The sequence below is a fragment of the Mastigoproctus giganteus genome, chromosome 2 (assembly GCF_048544385.1).
Source record: "Mastigoproctus giganteus isolate SK-2022 chromosome 2, ASM4854438v1, whole genome shotgun sequence".
Classification (NCBI taxonomy): Eukaryota; Metazoa; Arthropoda; class Arachnida; order Uropygi; family Thelyphonidae; genus Mastigoproctus; species Mastigoproctus giganteus.
In genome coordinates, this window is record NC_143576.1 from 160,030,648 (window position 1) to 160,055,366 (window position 24,719).

The 24,719-nt window shown below is 39.1% G+C and overlaps 1 protein-coding gene across 2 annotated transcripts in view; it reads left to right on the forward strand.

The window, feature by feature from the left end:
* Positions 1-24,719, forward strand: part of LOC150089701 (uncharacterized) — a 394,377-nt gene that overhangs the window by 360,391 nt on the left and 9,267 nt on the right. For both annotated transcript variants that reach the window (XM_090389604.1, XM_090389605.1), the window contains one exon: positions 5,752-5,886. In XM_090389604.1, the coding sequence (XP_090245730.1) occupies positions 5,752-5,886 (135 nt within the window). The remainder of the gene's footprint in view (positions 1-5,751; positions 5,887-24,719) is intronic.

Genomic DNA, 24,719 nt, shown 5'->3' on the forward strand with positions numbered 1-24,719 from the left:
CAGTACTCTAGGTGTGGCCTGACCATTGCCTTATACAATGGAATAATCACCTCCTTATCCCTGCTGGAAAAATTCCTGTATATCATTGACAATACTCCATGAGCTACTCTTGCAGCCCATCTGCACTGCTCAGAGAACTTCATACCTGCCTGCACAACCATCCCCAAGTCCCTTTCATTCGCTACCACTGTCAGTGTAGTACCACAGAGTTGATACGTCGCTCTGGGGTTGCTGTTTCCCATATGTAGTACTTTACTTTTGTCAATGTTAAACTTCATTTGCCACCTCTCAGCCCATCTGCTCAACCTTTCCAGATCCTGTTGCAGCAGCATAGTGTCAGTAGTGTCCTTGACAAACCTGCCAACCTTTGTATCGTCTGCAAACTTGGACATTAAGCTTGATATACCATCATCAATAGACGGCCTCCGTAGCCGAGTGGGCAGGAGCGGGAGTGCAGTAGCACACGCTCTTTGAGTAGACCGGGGTTCAAGCCCCTGCCTGCTGAATACGGTCGATCTGCCAACCCGCACTGGACCAGCGTGGCAGATTATGGTCCATTTCCCTCAGCATGAATTGTTGAGGAGGCTTCCACCCTGCAGTGGGTTGATAATGGCTGCACTTTACTTTTTTTTTACCATCATCAATATCATTTATAAATACAGAAAACAATAATGGACCCAACACTGAGCCCTGAGCGACTCCACTAATAACATTAGTCCACGATGAGCAGTGTCCATTGATTACCACTCTCTGTCTTCTCCCCCTCAACCACCCCTTTATCCATAGCAGCAATTTGCCTCCAATGTCACACTGCTCCAATTTGTGTAGCAGTCTTCCATGTGCAACAGTATCAAAAGCCTTTCTAATATCAAAGTATATAATATCAAAGTTATTCCCTGCATCCAGTTCTTTTATGACTGCATCATAGTATCCAATCAAGTTGGTCAGGCAAGACTTCCCCTTAACAAAACCATGCTGTGTCTGAGCTATAACTGAAGTCTTGTCTAAATGATCCTGCAGTGCTTCTTTAACCAGTTCCTCCATTAATTTTCCTGGAACAGAAGTTAAGCTCACAGGTCTATAATTACTTGTGTCAGCCTTTGATTCTCCTTTGTGAATTGGGGTCACATTTGCACATTTCCAGTCTATGGGTACCTCCCCTGAGTCCAAGAAAGCTCTCATAATTATGGCTAAGGGTTTGCTTACTTCCTTTGCTGCCTCCTTTAATATAACTGGATAGATCCCATCCACCCCGGGTGCCTTTCTTGTGTTTATCTTCAACAGTTTCTCCTCCACTTTACTCCCAGTTATTTCAAGATTCTGTAGCTTACTGCTAGAGTTGAATACACCTCTGGCATTCCCCTTGCTGAATAACTCCTCATGTGTGAATGTCGATGCAAAATATTCATTTAGTTTGTTAGCTACCTGAGCAGGATCATCAACAGTTGACCCATCAATATCAAGTGGACCAATCTGATTCATCCCCTTCCTTCTAGAGTTTACATAAGTAAAGAACTCTTTGCTGTTTTTCTTTGCATCCCTTGCCAAGGATTTCTCGTAATCTGCCTTCGCCTGCCTAACCTCCTTTGTAACTTGGTTGCATATCAACTTGTATCTATCATAGGCTTCTGTGTCATGTGTTAATTTGTAAGTATCCCATGCATTTTTCTTCTCTGCCATATGCCTCATTAGTTCATCTGACATTCATTTTGGCCTAAACCTTGAACAATATTTCTTAGTTGGTATGTAAAGCCTAGTAGCTTCCAAGATAAGTTCTTTGAATGCTTCCCATTTTGAATTTGCTGTTGGTAACATCATCAGTTGATCCCACTGTGTAGAATTTAAATACTGTCTCAGTCCATCATAGTCGCCTTTATGAAGCAATAACCGTTCCCTTTACCCCTAATGGTAGTTACCTCTTTGAGTAAATCCCACTTCAGCACACTGTGATCACTGCCACCAAGTGGTTCATTTATCTGCAGATTCTTAATGCATGAAGAATCACTGCTGATAATCAAATCAAGAGTATTACTCCCTCTAGTTGCCTCCCGAACATGCTGATGTAGAAAATAATCATCCAATAAATCCACAAAAGCCCTGCTAGTGTGTGAGTAACCAGCCCCCAAATTCCAGTCAATATCTGGGAAATTAAAATCTCCCATTATTAGACTCTCTGATTTACTGGCCCACTCTATTTTCCTGTACAGTTCCTTATTATACTCATCAGAGTCATTAGGCCTGTAGCACACTCCTCTCAATTTTGATCTCCCAATGCTTATGTCACACCAAACTGACTCAACACTGCACTGTCCAGCGATGTCGACTGGCTTCACTTCCTTGGTTTTTGTGTGTTTCTTAACTAATAGCATAACCCCTCTCCCCTTCCTATCCTGTCTATCCTTTCTGTAGACATTGTACTCCCCAAATTGCAGTTCTGCATCCCTTATATCTGTGTGACACCAAGTCTCTGATATCCCAACAATATCTGCCTTTGATGTTTTGAGCAATACCTCAAATTCATCAAATTTATTTACTAAACTCCTAGCATTGGTGTACACGCAAGTATACCTGCACCTGTTTATATTCTTAGCTACCCTAACACAACCCATGTGTTTACTTGTACCGCAATGGCTCCCAGCAGTCTCTGAAATACCATGCATCTTGTTTTTCAGGCTTCTGCTCATTCTAATAGAAGCAGTGCAAGAATCTCTTTGACCTCTGCCAGTGGCTACTGTCAATCTATTGGTCTTTGTCTCCCCCCAAGCTAGCAGTTTTTCGACCCACCTAACACTGCCTCGATAGCATCAGCAAATATTCTTGCACCCTTTCTATTTAAGTGTATCCCATCCCTGTAGAAGCAATCTCTCCTGTTAACAAGTACAGTCCAGGCTGAAAAAAATTCTACCCCTTGAGCCTTGCACAATCTTTCCAGGGCCGAATTGATCGACAAGGCTCTCATCATATACTCCCTCCTATCGTGTCTGGGCAGAATTGCAGACACTTTCAAATTCAACCCTAATTCTCGACTTTTGTTCAACAGTGACCTGTACTTGTTAAGTAATTCTGCCGGTCTCCTACTCTTAATATTATTAGTGCCAACGTGTACAACTATATCACCTTTTGTGCCCTTAAAAGATGATATTCTCTCTACAACGTCATCAACCTTTGCCCCTGGCAGACATACCCTGGTCCTGTTCCACCTATCCTTTTTACAAAGCATGTTCCCCGTTTCCCTGACAATAGAGTCACCAACAACTACTAGTTCCTTCGGGACCAGTGCATTCTGCCTTGGGGGTTGTCTCTGTGTCACGCGATGCCCAAGTGCAAGCTCTGGCGTTGATGTGGGCAGCTGAGAGCTTGATGGGCCCCTCAGTTTTGTTTCTTCGAGGGCATCCACCCTGTCCTTCAAGCTCTCATATAGGCCCACAAGAACGCCGAGTTGTTGCCTGATATCGATACACTCCATGCATCGCGCACACACAAAGACATCCCCCTTGGCAGTATCATGTCCCGTACCCGATTGCTCTGCAAACAGTGCATTTTATAAGGCTGTGAGTCAGAGGACAACTGCCCCCCTCAGTTCTGCTCTGAGCCACAGCACTTCCATTAGCTTGAGCCTTTTGCTTTGCTTCTCTGGTCTGAGTCATGATTCTATTAATTTATTAATTAATTATAATTAATTATGTTATGTTATGAATTATGTTAAATATAATTAATTATATTACGTTTGTTATCTAAGTCATTATATGTATTTATTTAAACGTACAATTTAACTGCTAACAAAGTTCAACTAACGCTGTCTAGTACGGTATATAACTATCGTATCACAAAGGCGGGAAAGTTACGAACGGTAGCGGAGTTAAAAACACGAGGAAACCCTTACCGATACTTTTATGAAATTACAAGGCCGAGTAAAGAATAAATACACCAAATTAATCAGAAAATCACAAAATAATGTTATACTACTAAATTTAAATCAAAAGTTTTAGAAAAACAATAATTTCAAATCAATAAATAAGAAAAATCCACTTAGCGGTTTTGAACACGACCGTCTCCTAGTAGCCTCGTCCAAAATCATATGGACATGTGGCATATGGAACAAGTAATGACCATCCCGATCATCGTATCAACAACCAGCATGGTGCCAAAGAGCCTCCATAAGAACCTAGCAATGGTAGGCCCACTTACATGGAGCTCCAAAAAGCTGCAATCCTGAACACCTATAGCAGTGTTTCTCAAAGGGTGTGCCGCGTCACATTAGTGTGCCGCAAAATTTTCCAAGTGTGCCGCAAAATTTAGAAATTTCTTCTTCTATGACTACGTAGGTGTGCCGCGAAATTTTTCTTCTTTGGAAAATGTGCCACGAGAGTAAAAAGATTGAGAAACACTGACCTATAGCATAGTAAGATGGTTCCTTGACCAACAGTAACAACAATAAAAATAGTAACCAGACACAATCAACTACCCCATGCACTTGGTACCAGTAACCGTCACAGGGCAGAAAAAATCCCATATAAAGTAGAAAATTTTTTTTTTAATATATATATATAATAATAATGAGGATACTTATTAATGACAGACACATGTACAGCCATGTAAAACTAATAAAATTAAAATGATAAACAATGAGTGTTTTCACAAACATAAAATTTATAGAGGAAGATTCAATGCAAATAGAGTCAGTAAGCAAGCAAGCAATTAAAGGTTAAAAATTATGGAATTTCATGTGGTTGTGTTCTTATCTTGTAATCAATACTCAGTGAATCCATTGCCACTAATATCATAACACAACTGATATTTTGACACTGCCATATAAAATCATAAACTAACTTTTGTTTGTTTCAGTGTAAATCAAAGAAAGAAAATAAATATTGACATTGAAAGAAATCAAAGAAATAAAATATAGATTAGCACTGAAAGAAATGAAAAAACAAAAATTTGAAGGGTTAAATGAAATACAGTACCAAAGTTTTGAAAAAGCAATAAACATTGCAGTTTGTCATAATTAAAGCTGATATGCCGTCATAGTTTTTAATTGGACAAATTGAAATGTAGCGTGCTCCTTTTAAAAGTTTTGATATTTCATTTAATTGTTGGGAACTTGTTTTATTGGTTTCCTCTCAATGTTAACCTCTATTTTTATTCTTTGATTTTTTTTTTTTAATTTCCTCTTCTACCGTTAAACTAAAAAATATATTATTAAGTTTTAAATTATTTATGATTCACCTTCATAATTTAGTTAAAACAGTTTGTTGTTTACTTAAAATTATCAATTGAATTTAGTTTATAATTTCACAGGATGATATTAGCACTGATAACATCAGATCCATTGGGGGCCAATTAAAAGGTAGAGTACAGCCATGCAATATTTCCATAATTTTTAAACTTTTGATTGTTTGCTTGCTAATATGGTAAAAAAGGAAGCTCCATATAATTCACACCTTTTTTAGTTAATTACCATCTTATAGTAGCATAATAGAATGTAGAGATATGTATAATGTATAGTAATGTTCATATTCAAAATGAAATATCTGTGGGGAGAAATTTCTTGTTGGATTATGAATGCTAAGCTGTAATGTTGTATTATTCATACCATATGCAATAATTTTAAACATTTTGAAGGTTTATTATATAAGTTCCAAAATATTAAGTAATATTTTTACATCATATAAATATCAGTTTTATACTTTTTTACCTAATCATACACTATATTTGTCATATGTCTTCACACTATTTTTAATTTTTCTGTAGAGTGTAAACGCAGCAGATATGGGTCATCCTGTGCTTACCGTTGTGAATGTTTTCAAGGAAGTAGTTGTGATAGCAAATCTGGAAAGTGTATCTGTGCTAAAGGCTGGTTAGGACCTAAATGTGAAATAAAAGAAGGTATTTTACTTCCTTTTATATAATCTTTGCCATTAAGTTAATTTGGTTTTGATTAACAATAATCTTTTTAAGTTGCACTCAAATAATTTTATTCTAACACATTTCTTTGATGGTAAGAAACAATTTCATCATGCACTTAAATCCTATTGGAATAATCAGTCATCTTTAGCCAGAGTCTTTCTAGCACCAGCAACTCAAATTGCCCAATTTGAGCTACTTTTTGAAAACAAATTTTCAAGGACCTCACAAGTAATTTAAAAATCTTGATTTTTTTCTAACAGAAAAGTTTATTTAATAAGATTTTTTTTCTTTGTGTTCACTTAATTTGTAATGTACTATATTGTTTGTACCAGCAACTTTCACCTGACTTTTCAAAGTAACTTCTATTAATGAAACTCAGAACAAATTTTATTGTGATAGAAAGCTATGATATCAGGAATCAGTTATGAATTTACTGGCCCTGCAGAAGATTAGGCTCAAAACATACATATGGGTTTCATGAACAATTGTTTATCATAAGGTTTTGCTTTCAAATGGGATGTTTTCCTTGTCGTTAAGTTTGCATCATTGTTGAATACCAGCTTAAAAAGGTTTCAGGTGAAAATCTCTTCAGTATATTCATCTGATAATTTCAGCTGATCTACAGATATAAAAAATTATTTTTAAAAATGAATTGATAAGTCCTAGTGAATAATTTTGAGATTAGTTTGAATAGTTTACTGCCATGGTTCTCAACCAGGGGTATGTGTACCCTTGGGGAAGGGGGGTACCTTGCACATGCAGCCAAAATGGTGGATTTTCATATGCTTAGTTTTTAGCAAAATATTTTTCAGCTAATTGCAAAAGTTTACTGATTTTATCATATATTTATTTCTGATGCCTTAAAATTTATCTTTGAGAAAACTAAATCAAAACCAAACTGTCCAGCCTATCATAGTGCCGAAGTGAAGTCACGTGATTTCTACATAAATCACTTGTCACTTTGTCTATATTTTTATCTCTTTTAGTCCTTAGCAGTTTTTGTTATGTTAAATGTAACTTCTAGTCGACAAAATTATGTCATGTGTGTTGTTTACAAAAATTTGCTTTGTAGCTAATTACCGCAATTGACAAACAATAGCCATATTTCCCTCCAGAGGTAGCTGTTTGTAATTAGTGTTCCACAGATATAATCTTTTATTGTATCCCCAGCTGAGAGGAGAAAATGGGTGTTTACAGTAATTATTCATTTTTTTGTAAACAACAAAACTCATTTTGTTGTTTACAAAAATTACTAGAGAACTGAATGCTGAATATATCTAAACAAATATACAGCCAGTTTTTAGCTATTTTACCCTCTTAAAAATATAGATGTACAATAGATATGACTTGTATTGTGTTCTGTGTTGTAAGTTTGTGCTGGAGCGACATGATGGATTTTCTGGGTAACTATTTTTAATTTTTATTTCACACCATCCAATCATGGATAAATGTGAGTATGGGCTTGGCAAACCCAGGGTCCTGAGCTGGACATCATCATTCTTCTCTTTCTTGACTTCTTGGTGATTCCCTTCTACTTCTGACTCTCTCTCTCTCTCTCTCTCTCTCTCTCTCTCTCTCTCTCTCTCTCTCTCTCTCAGGGTAACATGGGAAATTTTTTTTTTGGATGGTGCAGCATAAGCCACAGGCTTCCTTGCACCATATGGCTAACAATAATAATAATAATAACAATTTTTAGTAAAGGGAACAAAGAGAAAATTAGATTTTATGGAGAGAACAGAAAATCCTGAGAAAAGGTGCAAAGATGAGAACACCTCAGTATGACAGGTCTAAGTGGTGAGTGTAATCATGACCATTCACCAAGTCTGTCTACAAGCAAATCAGCTCTAATTAAGAACCAAAAAAAAAAAAAAAATGGCAACATTATCAAAGTGAATATGTGAAATATGGCTTCTGTTATTGTGGTAATAAGCAGAATCAAATCCCTCTGTCTTTAATACGTGAACTGAAACTCAGCAATAACTGTATGAAACCCTCTCTGTTGATGAGACATTTTGAAAGAAATCATCGAGACTTGAAAGGCAAATCCATTGCTTGTTTCAAAGAGAAAAAGAAGTATTACACGAAAAAAGACTGTTGGTGAAATCTATATTTGTGAGTCATGAAAAAGAATTATTAGAAGCCTCACTGAAAGTGAGCTATCACATTACTTGTCAAGGAGAGGCCCACACTGTTGGTGAAAATTTGATAATGCCATGCACGATTGACCTGTGCAAAGACATATTAGGACCCAATGAATCAGCAAAAATAAAACAGGTCCTACTCTCTAATGACACTGTAAAAAGAAGAATTTAACTTTGCTCAGCTGATATTTTCAATGAGCTCATTTGTAGACTTAATTTACTACCTTATTTTACCTTGCAACTTGCTGAGAATATGGATGTCAGTAGCCTAGCTGTGTTGTTAGTTTGTTCGATACGTGTATAATGGTGAGCTGTGCGAGAATATTCTTATCTGTGACGATTTGAAAATCACTACAACAGGAGCTGATATTTTTGAAAAAATTGACAGCTTTTTTTTTATGCTCATGAACTCAACAGGAAGAGGTGTATTGATGTCTGTACTGACAGTGCTAAGGCTATGCAAGATCCCATTTCAGGTGTTGTTACAAAAATCAGAGCAGCAACACACCCTTCCTGTTCAAGTAGTCACTATTTACTCCACGGGAAAAATTTACCTGTAAAAAAAACATTTCTGCAAAACTAAAACTGAAAGATATTTTTAAAACACTAATAGAAATCATCAGTTATGTGAAACCTAGTGGTTTAAATACAAGGTTTTTCCAGAAGATTGGCAACAAAATGGACAGCGACTATGACTGCTTACTTTTTTACACTGAAGCATGTTGGCTGAGGTAAGATAAAGTGCTGATGAGATTCTCGGAATTACACTCTGAAATTGCGATGTTTCTTACTGATCATAAAGCTAAAGCCACAAGTAAAACAACTTGAGATAAACTGCAGAGATTAGTTGGCTTTATATCTAATGATTATAATTCACAAGGTATCAATTCACAAGGGCTGCATACCTTGCTGATATATTTGACAAACTGAACACACTGAATCTGTCACTTCAAAACACAATGCTTCTCATGGCTAATGATAAAATCTCTGCAATCAAAGATAAAATTATTCTTTGGAGAAAGAGAGCTGAAGAAGAACAATATGATACCTTCGATACTTTTACTGCATATCTTGTTGAAAAAATATCTCCACAGAGTCATACTTACAAAAAGCAGTAATTGACCACCTCACACTGCTGTCATTCCCTTCTGAAGAATATTTTCCTGTCAATCGCTTTTGAAGAATATTTTCCTGTCAATACAGACATTGAAAATTACAGATGGATAGCTAACCCTGTCTCGAAAAACTGAAACTCCTCTGTCTTGTCCACAAAAGAAGAAGAAGAACCGATTGATACCTCTTGTGACACTTCACTCCAACAAAAGATTTTTAGTGTTTCACTCTAAAAGTTTGTTGGACTCTTTTCCTAATATATCAGACAAAGCAGTTCATAAACTTTTACTATTTGTGACAACTTAGTTATGTGAATGTGAGTTTGCCAAATATTGGGACACAAAATCAAAAAAGAGACACAGACTTGGTGCTTCAGCAGACATTCACTGTCAATTATCAGCTTTGACATCTAATTTCAGCAAAATTGCTGAAAATCTGTTGCAGCATTAGATTTATTCTTTCAACTCTCATTAGATTCATTGAGTAAGTCTATTTTTATTTTTTAACTTGGAGTCTTAATAATACTTTTTTTAGCTTAAAATTTAAAGAGTAGCAATTATTTTTTAGTTCCATGATACAGTACACACATGCAAAAAACCAAAAAACTTCCCCCTTTCTTAGCTTCTATGCCTATGATAATAGTATGGGGTACCTGAGGCACTCACTGAACTTCCAGGGGATACCTTAGTCAGAAAAGTTGAGAACCACTGGTTTACTACATGCATGACCCTGCAATCAATTTATTTTCTCCTTCAAGCTATTCATTTCACATAGTAAAACTTCATTAGTATGGCAGTATTGGCACTAGTGTTTAATGGATTTTTTAAAATTATCAGTTTCTGAAACCTAATATTGTAAAGAGCTGTTGGTAATAAAGTGCACAGACCATCAACTACAGTAGAAAGATTCAGCCATGTTCTAATAGGGGCAAAGTAATATTGCTACTGTGACAGTTATAGCAATTCACCTTAGGAAAGTTTCCTGGCCATTACATTCTAAACATATATGTTATGTTATGTTAAAAAAAATTTGCTGTAGTGGCAATTGTAAGTTATATAAATCTACAGGAAACTTTGCCATAGATTGGTCCTTGAGGTTGTCACAGACATTCTCTCAGACATGCCAGACAAGCTGTTCTTGCTACCTGGGAGTCTAAAACGCTGATGGAACTGATATTCGGGTGACACTCAAGTCAAGTGGACCCAATTTCGGCGAAGTCCGGACGGTCTATGACAGCCAAATCCTCTGCTTGCACCTTCACGATGGTGGGACTGTTAGTAATCCTGGGTATAACCTTCATGCACAATTACATGGTGGGTGACCACCCAGGTGTGAACCAACGTAAGCAGGGGTCGAGGTGTGGCGCCCACACCACATGGAGGAACGCTGCCCCTCTATGTTACCAGGCAGTACTAGGTGGTAGATGACTCTCATCAACCGGTGAAATACCACCACTTTGCTTATTGGAGGCTTGAAGTGGTGGAACCCATGTTTAGTCTCTAGAGCTAAGTTCTGGCCAACCCTTCCCTATCTCTTCCATCATGCAGTATGATTGATGATTTTTGAGGTTATGATGAATGTCGTGGCGAGATCCAATATTCCTTACATTTCGAGGGTACAGCTCTAAAACGGTGTTCGCAGGCCGGCCGCTAGATAGTACACCGGACCAAACTTATTGGTAACTCTCTAGGAGGCTTCCGGATCAGCTAGTGTATAATCTTGCTACCTCTACTCTGCCAGATAGTGACTGGAGGGAGTCCGAGTAGTGTGTATGCGGGGAGCATTGTCGAGGCCACGTTATGTCAAGGATCTGGGTATATTCTTACCACATGTACGCCATATCCAAAAATTTCATTACATCATACAGCATGTCCCACCCACTTTTTCTTACTATTGAATACACCATGAATTAGCATTAGCATTAGTAGAGGCATATGATGCAAGAAAGCAAGCTTATTCAGCATCAGCCAAAAAAAAAAAAAAAACCCTCTCCCATTTCACCCCTCCGTTCGTTCGAAATACCTGTCCAGTTGAGATTTAAATTTGTTTAGGCTATCAACTTCAACAACAAGTGATGGAAGTCGGTTCCACCAACCAACCACCCGCTGGCCAAAGGCAAATTTCTGCACATCTATCCGACATCCGTCCTTCCTCAATTTGAATTTATGCCCTCTGAGGTGATTATTCTGAGAAAGATGAAGAATCCCATTGGCATTGAGCATGCTCAAACCATTCAAAGCCTTATACACCTCTATCAGATCACCTCGCCGGTGCCTAGTCTCCAGACTCTGTAATTTGCAAAACTTAAGCCTTTCTTCGTAAGAGCAATCCTTTGTTCCATTTACTAATCTTGTTGCCCTTCTCTGTACCCGTTCCAGCAGCTCTACATCCTTCTTGAAATGAGGCCTCCAGACCTGTATACAGTACTCAAGATGTGGCCTAACCATTGCCTTATACAAGGGAATAATCACCTCCTTATCCCTGCTAGAAAAATTCCTGTATATCATTGACAAGACACCATGAGCTACTCTTGCAGCTCGTCTGCACTGCTCAGAGAACTTCATACCTGCCTGCACAATTACCCCCAGGTCCTTTTCATTCTCCACCACTGTCAGTGTAGTACCGCAGAGTTGATACATTGCTCTGGGGTTACTGTTACCCATATGTAGTACTTTACATTTGTCAATGTTAAACTTCATTTGCCACCTCTCAGCCCATCTGTTCAACCTTTCCAGATCCTGTTGCAGCAGCATAGCGTCACTAGTGTCCTTAACGACCCTGCCAACCTTTGTATCATCTGCAAACTTAGACATTAAACTTGATATCCCATCATCAATATCATTCATAAACACCGAAAACAACAATGGACCCAACACTGAACCTTGAGGAACTCCACTAATAACATTAGTCCACGTTGAGCAGTGTCCATTGATTACCACTCTCTGTCTTCTGCCACTCAACCATCCCCTTATCCATAGCAGCAATTTGCCTCCAATGCCACACTGCTCCAATTTGTGCAGCAGTCTTCCATGTGCAACAGTATCAAAAGCCTTTCTAAGATCCAAATATATAATATCAAAGTTATTCCCTGCATCCAGTTCTTTTGTGACTACATCATAGTATCCAATCAAATTGGTCAGGCAAGACCTGCCCTTAACAAAACCATGCTGCGTCTGAGCTATAACTGAATTCTTGTCTAGATGATCCTGCAGTGCTTCTTTAACCAGTGCCTCCATTAATTTACCTGGAACAGAAGTTAAACTAACAGGTCTATAATTACTTGTGTCAGCCTTTGATCCTCCTTTGTGAATTGGGGTTACATTTGCACATCTCCAGTCTATGGGGATTGCACATCTCCAGTCTTGACAATTGTCAAAATAATAGAGCAAGCTTATCTGCGAAAAGATCTAAACCTCCCAAGGACTTCCTAATTCATTTCACAAATATACGTGGTCTCAATTCCAATCTCAACGATGTCCATTTCCACTTGCAGTCTTCCAAACCCCATGTACGTTTTCTGACTGAATCTCAGTTATCAGTTGATTCAACTACTGCTCATCTCAGATGTCCAAATTATTTGCTGTATGATTCCTTTCGCCTCAAAGGTGGTACTTGTGCATATGTCCATTCTGATATTCCCTGTCAGAGAATTGGCAATTTGGAATCCCCTCTCTTTGATCTTCTCTGGCTTAAAATCTCTCTACCTCATTGTGTAAAATTCATCTGTTGTCTCTACCGTTCTCCCAACTCCACTAATCCCTTGGAGCTCTATGACTTCCTCTCTTTGCAACTTGACTTTCTCCAGTCCAACTTTCCTGACAGTGAGGTAATTTTCCTTGGTGATTTTAACGTTCACAACTCCAGCTGGCTTCTGTTTTCTAGTCACACCGACCCATCTGGTCGAGATGCTGAGGCTTTTGCAATTACTAATGACCTAGCACAGATTGTTCATTTACCTACAAGAATACTGGACAATCCTAATCATACAGCCAATACGCTTGATCTTTTTCTCACAAACAACCCTTCTAAGTACAAAGTTGAAGTCAGAGGTCCTTTAGGCACTTCAGATCACAACTTGGTGATTGTCTGTTCTCCAATGGAACCTTTATCTCATGGCTATTCCCAACCTCGTATTGTTTGGCATTACAAGAATGCAAAATGGGATGACCTGCGAGACTTCTTTTCTTCTTTTCCTTGGTCTGATTACTGTTTCAAAACTTCTGATGTCAGCGTTTGCTCAGATCGTGTCAGTGAAATTATTCTTGCAGGAATGGAATCCTTTATCCCACACTCCACTTTAAAATCTCGTCCTTTATCTAAACCTTGGTTTTCCAATAAATGTGCTAAGGCTGTCCAAGAGAAGAATGTTGCATATCGTAATTGGCTTGTTTCTAATTCTTCAGTTTCATTTTCTGCTTACACCAAAGCTCGCAACAATTGTAAAGCAGTTATTAATCAGTCCAAACTAGAGTTTGAACAGGCTAAGAGTAGAAAACTTGCTTCTTGCCCTAATGGTAGCCAAGCATTCTGGTCTCTTGCCAAAGCTATTGGCCGCAACTTTTGCCCATCTCTGCTCCCACCTCTTTCCAAACCAGATGGTTCTGTTGTCACTTCAGCCAAGGATAAAGCTGACCTGCTAGCATCCCATTTTTCTTCGAGCTCATGTATTAATGATCTTCGTAAAACACCTCCCACCATTCCTATCACGCTCCATTCAATGCCTCCTGTGGTCTTCCGTCAAAAGGATATCAGAAGGATTTTGATGAATCTTGATGCTAAGAAAGCTCCAGGTCCTGGTGGTATTTCTCCACTTGTTCTCAAAACCTGTGCTCTTGAACTTACTCCTATTCTTTGCCGCCTTTTTTCACTTTCTTATTCCAAAGGTGTTTTTCCTTCTGCTTGGAAATTTGCTCATATCCAGCCAGTTCCTAAAAAGGGTGATAAATCCCTCCCATCCAATTATCGTCCAATTGCAATTACTTCTACTCTTTCTAAAGTAATGGAGAAATCGATTAACCGCCAACTCTTAAACTACCTAGAAACCTTCCGTCTGATCAACGATCGCCAGTATGGATTCCGTCAGTGTCGATCCACTGGTGATATTCTGGCTTATGTTACCAATTTATGGACTAATTCAATGGAAAGGTTCGGTGAAACACAAGTAGTTGCTCTTGACATCTCAAAGGCTTTTGATCGTGTATGGCATAAAGGTCTTCTAAACAAGCTTCCATCTTATGGTTTGCCAACTGTTTTTAGTAATTGGTTATCCAGTTTTCTCTCTGATCGCTCACTGAGGGTGATGGTAGATGGCTCTCTGTCTTCTAACTTCTCCACTAATGCCGGTGTCCCCCAAGGTTCAGTTCTTTCCCCCACTCTTTTCCTCTTGAATATCAATGACCTTCTTCCATTGACTGGAAATCCTATCCATAGTTTTGCCGATGATAGCACATTGCATTCAACTTTCCATTTTGAGAAACCTTGTCCAGCTCAATCAACTTCAAGTTCTCGAAAATCTGCTGCCAATTCCTTAAATGCCGATCTTCAGGTAATTCTCCAGTGGGGCAAAGACAACTTAGTTGATTTCAACCCTTCTAAAACTCAGTCTTGTCTTATATCTAGCAAAAAGGATTCTTCTGCTCCTATGCTTATCTTTAGTGACACTCCGATTTCTAGGCAAAATGATATATCTCTTTTGGGGATTACCCTGACTTCTAATCTCTCTTGGCACAAGCACATTACAAATATTGCTTCCTCTGCATCTAAAAAACTTGGTTTTCTCTTTCGCTCTCAGCGTTACTTTTCTTCCAAACAGCTGCTCACTCTGTATAAATCGCAAATCTGCCCTGCCATGGAATATTGTTCCCACATCTGGGGTGGTGCCCCCAAAACCTCTCTCAGGTTTCTTGATTCCATTCAGAAGAGGGCAGTTAGGTTAATTAATGATTCATCTCTAACAGAGTCTCTCCACTCGCTTTCTTATAGACGCACTATTCTTCTGAATTGGCTTCTATAATTCCCGCTCTCTCTTTCAAAACAGTCCGAACACGTGCCGCCACCAGCCAACATCCATTTACTGTCCAACTTCAAACCCACAGAACCAACTTTTCATCTTCCTCATTTATTCATTCAACTGCCGTTTTCTGGAACAACCTTCCTTCATACGTATTTCCTGAAAATTACAATCTACAGCAGTTCAAGTCCAATATCAACAAATATCTTCTTTCGTCTTCTCAACCTCCAACCCAAGCACGGTACTAAGTACTATAGGTTCTAATACCTCTCGTGTTTGGGGTTCTCATAAAAAAAAAAAAAAAAAAAAAAGATTCTGAAAACACAATGTTTCCCAATGTCAGTCAGTATACTGATGCATCATTTTTGCTTAGTGCTTATCCTAAGAAACTCACAACTTATTTTACTAGCATTTGATTCGTAATGTGGCTAATGTAAAGAGGAAAAGACCAAACCCTCCAGCACATGACAGCACGACGAAACAAATGGCCCTCAGTCCCCAGCAGCTTTCACTCCCGCCTCTTATGGCAATGAGAGGATCAGAGTAGAAGCAGAGGATGTTAAGAATCTCTGAGTACAACCAGGCTGCCATGACGAAAACTGAACTTGGCCTGTTACAATATAAGATCGCTCATCGGTGAAGATAGGAAATTAGAAAATGTGAATTGGAATATCATTTATTTGGCTGAAACAAGAAGAAGAAATGAATCACTTATAAGTTTATAAAGGGGAAATCTGCTGTACACCAATGGAAACAGTGAAAGGAGCGACGGTGGAGTTGGCTTTCTGGTCCATAAAGATATAAAAACCAACATTTTGTAATTAAAAAGTACATCACCAAGGGTGTCAAGACTACTACCCAGGATTACTAGGAGGTACAAGCTAAAGGTTATAATGATTTATGCACCAACATCGAGCCATGGTGATGAAGAGGTTGAAGAAATGTACACCGAAATTGGGAGTCTTTTGATTAGCAGAAAACCCACTACACTATCATTATGGGGGACTTCAATGCTAAGGTTAGAAAGAGACAAAACAGTGCAGAAAGGAGTACTATGGAAAATTTTGGAATTGGCAAAAGAAAGGAAAGAGGTGAAATACTTGTGGAATTTGTTGAAAAAGTATTCATTACTGACATTTCTCAAGGAATGTCAGTAATGAACACTTTTTTTCAAGGAAAGGGTGAACAGAAAGTGGACATGGAAGAGCCCAAATGGATTAGCAACTAACGAAATCGACGTCACCCTCACTAACAGAAGATATATCGTGAATCATGTTACCATCCTGAACAAGGTAAATGTTGGAAGTGATCGCAGAATGGTAAGATGCACATTTGATATAGATGTAAGAAAAGAAAGGAAAAACTGACTCGAGTAAATAATACAAAGGTCTTTGAGATAACAGAAGAGGAGAAAAAGCAGTATGTACTGGAACTTAAGAACAAGTTTGAGCTTCTGCAGACTGTTCAGGACCAAGATATCAATGAGGAATAGTACAACTTTCTGAAAGTGATAAAGCCAGAGAAACATATAGGTAAAAAAAATCCAAAGAAGAAAAAATTAGTCAAGGAACCATCCTGAACAAGGTAAATGTTGGAAGTGATCACAGAATGGTAAGATGCACATTTGATATAGATGTAAGAAAAGAAAGGAAAAACTGACTCGAGTAAATAATACAAAGGTCTTTGTATTATTTGTTCATCATGACACTTGTTATGATGAAGCGAAGATGACAAATGAAGAGCAAGATAAACACTGAAAAGGATAAAATTGAGTATACTGAGTTATGCAAAGCCATTAGAAAGAGACTCAGAGAGGACATAAGAAGATTTAACACAAGAAAAGTATAACAAGCATTAAGGGAAAACAAAGGACTTAAATCAGCAGCCATGAGCAGTAATACAGAAAGACAAATGATACTGAAACTGAAAAATAGCGATGGTGTACTTATAAATAGCAGAGAAGGCATAATTGAAATAGCAGAAGACTACTATAGAGAATTATACAAGGAGCGAGGGAATGATGACAGCAGTGAGGAAGATGGATCACAAATTAGCAACACATACGACATACCTGATATCATTCCCGATGAAGCAGAACATGCATTGAAGAAAATGAAGGATCAGAATGCCTCTGGGGAAAATGAAGTTACTGTACAGTTGTTAAAATTGGGAGGAAGAGACATGACACAGAAACTGGCAAGACTCTTCACAAAATGCATTAGAAAAGGCATGACGCCTAAGGAGTGGAATAATGCCATCATAGTTTTGCTGCATAAGAAAGGAGATAAATTGGAAATTATAGACCAATTAGCTTGTTATCCCGCATCTACAAATTGTTCACAAGAGTCATTACTAACAGATTAGAAAGAATACTTGATGAGAATCAACCAAAAGAGCAAGCTGGCTTTCAGACAGGATTGTCAACTATGGATCACCTTCACGTAATATCACAGCTAATGGAGAAAGCAAATGAATATAAAACACCATTATGCCTGGCATTTGTGTATTATGAAAAGGCATTTGATTCCGTACAGCGTAAGGTAATGTTTTGGGCACTGAAAAGACAAGGCGTAGATATCCTATATATTATGATTTTTAAGAAAATATATGAGAACACTACGTCCTTTATTAGACTAGACAAAGACAGTAGCAAATTTAAAATTGAGAAAGGAGTTCGACAAGGAGACACAATATCTCCGAAGTCGTTTACTGCTGCCCTTGAAGAAGCTTTCAAAAGATTAGACTGGTCGCAGAAAGGAATTGATGTGAATAGAGAGTACCTAAACTATTACAATTGGCAGATGACATTGTGGTCATAAACCATGATCCCAAAGAATTAAATTAAAATCTTAATTAGTTATGCAGAGTTGGTAAGGATTTCGGACTAAAGATGAATATGGCTAAAACAAAAGTAATGATGAACAAGTATGCCACAGAAAAGGATATAATCATTGAAGGAGCAGTAATTGAAAAGGTGGATTCATATACACTGAATGATCGCTGAATTATGACCACTCCTATGAAAACTGAATGTGACCCGTTGACCACGTGTACGAGAGCGTGCAGTTAGTCAACCTACATAGCATAGAGTGCGTAGCTCAGGCTTCATGATTAGACCGGGGTTCGAGCCCGTCACCACCAAATACGGAGGATGTGGAAAGATCAGGGAATGACCACCGCATATCCCGGAGCAATATGGCCTTAGTTGCTAATGCTCCTAAAATCGAAATAACAAATAAACAAACAACATAGCATAGATAACGTGTCAGTCGTTCAGTAGGTAGTAAAATTCCGAGTGTGATGGGTAAAAGGAAGGATTTATCAGACTTTTGATAAAGGACAGATTGTGGGTGCTCGATGAGCTGGTGCCTCAATTTCCCAAACAGCTGAACTGGTGGGGTGTTCGAGAGCCATCGTAGTTAAAGTGTACCAGGTCTGGTATCGAAATGGTCAAATAATGACCTGATTGCAAAACTGCAGAGGTCAGCGAAAGGTTGATGTTAGAGGTGAGTGCCGGATCTGACGACTCATACAGGCAAACAGATGAAGCAGTGTTGAAGAGTTGACTACCTAATACAACATGGGCCAACCAGGAACAATATGTGCCATGACCATGCGTCGCACGCTCACATGTCTGCTATACCAGCAGACGACCCCTACGGCATCCTCTCCTAACCAAGGTTCATTGGCATAAAAGACTTGCCTGGTGCAAACAGCATGCAAGCTAGACTTTAGAAGACTGGAAGAAGGTGAGCTGGTCGGATGAGTCACGTTATTTACTCCACACCGTGGATGGTAGTGTACGGATTTGGCATCAACAGCATGAGGCTCTTGATCCATCATGCATGGTATCAAAAGTGCAGGCTGGTGGAGGCAGTTGTATGGTGTAGGGCATGTTTCACTGGCAGGAACTTGGACCCTGGTGCATGTGGAACGACGTATCAGTGTTTTCCGTTATCATCAACTGCTTTCTGACTTTGTACACCCCCCTATGTTACACTTTTTCCAAATGGTGATGGTGTCTTCCAAGATGACAATGCGCCAAGTCATCGAGCCCTTGTTGTGCGAAAATGGTTTGAGGAACACAGGCCTGACTTCCAGCATATCGATTGGCCTCCGAACTCCCCCGATATCAATCCTATAGCGCACTTGTGGGACACTGTGGAAAGGCATATCAGGCATCTGGATACAAATTGTGTCCATACCTGCATTGCTGACCTCATTACACATGGCTTGGTTGGCCATACTTCCCGAACGCTTCAGACATCTTGTTGAATCAATGCCACATCAGATAGCTATTGTACTGAGGGCAAAAGGAGGATCTACAAAGTATTAGGTAGGTGGTCATAATTCAGTGATCACTCAGTGTACTTATCTGGGACATAGCACCTCTGTAGCCAGGTGGGCAGGAGCAGCAGCAGGGCATAGCACACGCTTCTTGATTAGACCAGGGTTCGAGCCTGTGACCACCAAATACGGAGGATGCAGAAAGGTCAGGGAATAACAACAGCATATTCCCGGAGCAATATATCTTTAGTTGCTAATGCTCCTAAAAAAACCAAATAATATCATCTGGGACAAGTCATTGGCATAATAATGATAAATGGCTGGAAGTCGAGAGAAGAATAAATTCCAGATGGAATTTATTGTTCTCTCGACTTATTCTTCATTCAGGAAATATAGTCACATAGCATTAGTAGAGGCATATGATGCAAGAAAGCAAGCTTATGCTGCATCAGCAAAAAAAAAACCCACTCTCATTTTCACCCCCATTCGTTCAAAATACCTGTCCAGCTGAGCCTTAAATTTATTTAGGCTATCAACTTCCACAACAAGGGATGGAAGTCTGTTCCACCAACCAACTACCTACTGGATAAAGGCAAATTTCCACACATCTATCCTACATCTGTCTTTCCTAAATTTGAATTTATGCCCTCTCAGGTGATTATTCCGAGCAAGAGGAAGAATCCCATCAGCATTGAGCATGCTCAAACCATTCAAGGCTTTATACACCTCTGTCAGATCACCTCGCCGGTGCCTAGTCTCATACAGGCACTGTAATTTGCAAAATTTAAGCCTTTCTTCGTAAGAGCAACCCTTTGTTCCATTCACTAATCTTGTTGCCCTTCTCTGTACTCGTTCCAGCAGCTCTACATGCTTCTTGAAATGAGGCTTCCAGACCTGTATACAGTACTCAAGGTATGGCTTGACCATTGCCTTATACAATTGAATAATCACCTCCTTATCCCTGCTAGAAAAATTCCTATATATCATTGACAAGACACCATGAGCTACTCTTGCAGCCCGTCTGCACTGCTCAGAGAACTTCATATCTGCCTGCACAATTACCCCCAGGTCCTTTTCATTCTCTACCACTGTCAGTGTAGTACCACAGAGTTGATACGTTGCTCTGGGGTTACTGTTTCCCATATGTAGTACTTTACATTTGTCGATGTTAAACTTCATTTGCCACCTCTCACCCCATCTGCTCAACCTTCCCAGATCCTGTTGCAGCAGTATACTGTCAGTAGTGTCCTTAACAGCCTTTCCAACATTTGTATCGTCTGCAAACTTGGACAACATTAAACTTCATATACCATCATCAATATCATTTATAAATACAGAAAACAACAATGGACCTAACATTGAACCCTGAGAGACTCCATGAATAACATTAGTCCACAATGAGCAGTGTCCATTAATTACCACTCTCTGTCTTCTTCCCCTCAACCATCCCTTTATCCATAGCAGCAATTTGCCTCCAGTGCCACACTGCTCCAATTTGTGCAGCAGTCTTCCATGTGCAACAGTATCAAAAGCCTTTCTAAGATCCAAATATATAATATCAAAGTTATTCCCTGCCTCCAGTCCTTTTGTGACTGCATCATAGTATCCAATCACATTGGTCAGGCAAGACTTCCCCTTAACAAAACCATGCTGTGTCCGAGCTATAACTGAAGTCTTGTCTAGATGATCCTGCAGTGCTTCTTTAACCAGTGCCTCCATTAATTTTCCGGGAACAGAAGTTAAACTAACAGGTGTATAATTACTTGTGCCAGCCTTTGATCCTCCTTTGTGAATTGGGCTCACAATGCACATCTCCAGTCTATGGGTACCTCCCCTGAGTCCAAAGAAGCTCTCGTAATTATGGCTAAGGGTTTGCTTACTTCCTTTGCTGCCTCCTTTAATATAACTGGATAGATCCCATCCACCCCAAGTGCCTTTTTTATGTTTATCCTGAACAATTTCTCCTCCACTTTCCTCTCAGATATTACAAAATCATCTAGCTCACTGCCAGAGTTTACTTCACCTCTGGCATTCCCCTTCCTGAATAACTCCTCATGTGTGAATGTAGATGCAAAATACTCGTTTAGTTTGTTAGCCACCTGAGCAGGATCATCAACAGTTGAACCATCAATATCCAGTGGACCAATCTGATTGGTCCCTAACTTCTAGAGTTTACATAGGTAAAGAACTCTTTTCTTTTTTTCTTTGCATCCTTTGCCAAGGATTTCTCATAATCTGTCTTTGCTTGCCTAATCTCTTTTGCTACTTGTTTACAGACCAGCTTATATCTATCATAGGCTTTCATGTCACCCATTAATTTATATGTATCCCATGCATTTTTCTTCTCTGCCATATGTCTCATTAGTTTATCTAACATCCATTTAGGCCTAAACCTTGAACAATATTTCTTAGTTGTGTCAGCCTTTGATCCTTCTTTGTGAATTGTAAAGCCTTGTAGCTTCCAAGATAAATTCTTTGAATGCTTCTCATTTTGAATTTGCTGTTGGTAACATCATCAGTTGGTCCCACTGTATAGAATTTAAATACTGTCTAAGACCATCGTAGTCGCCTTTACGAAAGCAAAAACCCTTCCCTTTACCTCTGATGGTAGTTACCTCTTTGAGTAAATTACACTTCAGCACACTGTGATCACTGCCACCTAGTGGTTCCTTTAACTGCAGATTCTTAATGCATGAAGAATCACTACTGATAATCAGATCAAAAGTATTACTTCCTCTAGTTGCCTCCCGAACTGATGTAGAAAACAATCATCCAATAAATCCACAAAAGCCTTGCTAGTGTGTGAGTGACCAGCCCCCAAATTCCAGTCAATATCTGGGAAATTAAAAATCCCCTATTATAAGACTCTGATTTACTGGCCCACTCTATTTACCTGTACAGTTTCTTATTATACTCATCAGAGTCATTAGGCCTATAACACACCCCTACTCTCAATTTTGATCTCCTAATGCTTATGTCACACCAAACTGACTCGACACTGCACTGTCCAGCGATCTCAACTGGCTTCACTTCCTTGGATTTTATATGTTTCTTAACTAGTAGCATAATCCCTCCTCCCTTCCTATCCTGTCTATCCTTCCTGTATACATTGTACTCCCTAAATTCCAGTTCTGTATTTCTTATATTTGTGTGATAGCACGTCTCTGATATCCCAACAATATCTGCCTTTGATGTTTTGAGCAATACCTCAAATTCATCAAATTTATTTACCAAAGTCCTAGCATTGGTTGTACATATAATTAGTGCACCTGTTCCTATTCTAAGCTACTCTAACACAATCCATGTGTTTACTTGTATCGCAATGGCTCCCAGCAGTCTCTGAAATACCATGCATCTTGTTTTCCAGGCTGCTGGTCATTCCAATAGAAGCAGTGCAAGAATCACTTTCTCCTCTGCCAGTGGCTACTGCTAATCTATTAGTCCTTGTATCCCCCCAAGCTAGCAGTTTTCCGACCCACCTAACACTGCCTCGATACCATCAGCAAATATTCTTGCACCTTTTCTATTTAAGTGTATCTCATCCCTATAGAAGCAGTTTCTCCTGTTAACAAGTACAGACCAGGCTGAAAAAAATTCTACCCTTCGAGCCTTGCACAATCTTTCCGCGGCCGAATTGATCGACAAGGCTCTCGTCATATACTCCCTCCTATCGTGTCTGGGCAGAATTGCAGACACTTTCAAATTCAACCCTAATTCACAGCTTTTTTTCAACAGTAACCTTCACTTGTTAAGAAATTCCTCCGGTCTCCTACTCTTAATATCATTAGTGCCAACGTGTACAACAATATTATCTTTTGTGCCCATAAAAGATGATATCCGCTGTACAACGTCATCAACCTTTGCCCCTGGCAGACATACCCTGTCCTGTTCCATCTATCCTTTTTACATACCATTTTCCCTGTTTCCCTGACAATAGAGTCACCAACAACTACTAGTTCCTGTGGGAACAGCTCATTCTGCCTTGGGGGTTGCCACTGTGTTGCGTGATGATCAAGTGCAAGCTATGGCATTGATGTGAGCAGCTGAGAGCTTGATGCGCCCCTCAATTTAGGTCCTTCGAGGGCATCCACCCTGTCCTTCAAGCTCTCATATAGGCCCATAACAATGCTCAGTTGTCACCTGATTTCCTTACATTGAGCACACACAAAGACATCCCCCCCATGGCAATATCATGTCCCGTATGCGATTGCTCCACAAACATCAAGCAAGCAGTGCATTTTGAAAGGCTGTGATTCGAAGGGAAACTGCCCACCTCACTTCTTCCCTGAGCCACAGCACTCCTATTAGCTTGAGTCTTTTGCTTTGCTGCTCTGGTCTGAGTCAATTTCGATTTAATTTCAATAAAATTTCAATTTCAGTACAAAATTATAACTCTAAACTTGTATTCCAACACAGTTATAACACAATATATATATATATATATATTTCATTATCGAGTATTATCTATGAGTTCCATTTATATAACTTCCGTATCAAGTTATGTATTAATTAATTATGTTATGTTTGTAAAATCTAAGTCGTTATATGTATTTAGTTAAAAAGTACAATTTAATTGACAATGAAGTTTAACAAGATTAATAGATTTTACTGATTAATTGCCAATATTATATAATATGCTACACTATACTAAGCTAACGCTATCTAGTTTAGAATATAACGTTGTATCATATAACAATTAGCATTAGCATTAGTAGAGACATTTGATGCAAGAAAGCAAGCTTATGCAGCATCAGCCAAAAAAAAAATAAAAATAAATAAAAAATAACCACTTCCGCTTCACCCCTCTATTCATTCGAAATACCTGTCCAGCGGAGCCTTAAACTTATTTAGGCTATCAACTTCCACGACAAGGGATGAAAGTCTGTTCCACCAACCAACCACCCACTGGCTAAAGGCAAATTTCCGCACGTCTACCCTACATTTGTCTTTCCTCAATTTGAATTTATGCCCTCTCAGGTGATTATTCTGAGCAAGAGGAAGAATCCCATCAGCATTGAGCATGCTCAAACCATTCAAGGCTTTATACACCTCTATCAGATCACCTTGCTGGTGCCTAGTCTCCAGCAAGGTGATCTGATAGAGTCTAGTCTCCAGACACTGTAATTTGCAAAATTTAAGCCTTTCTTCGTAAGAGCACCCCTTTGTTCCATTCATTAATCTTGTTGCCCTTCTCTGTACTCGTTCCAGCAGCTCTACATCCTTCTTGAAATGAGGCCTCCAGACCTGTATACAGTACTCTA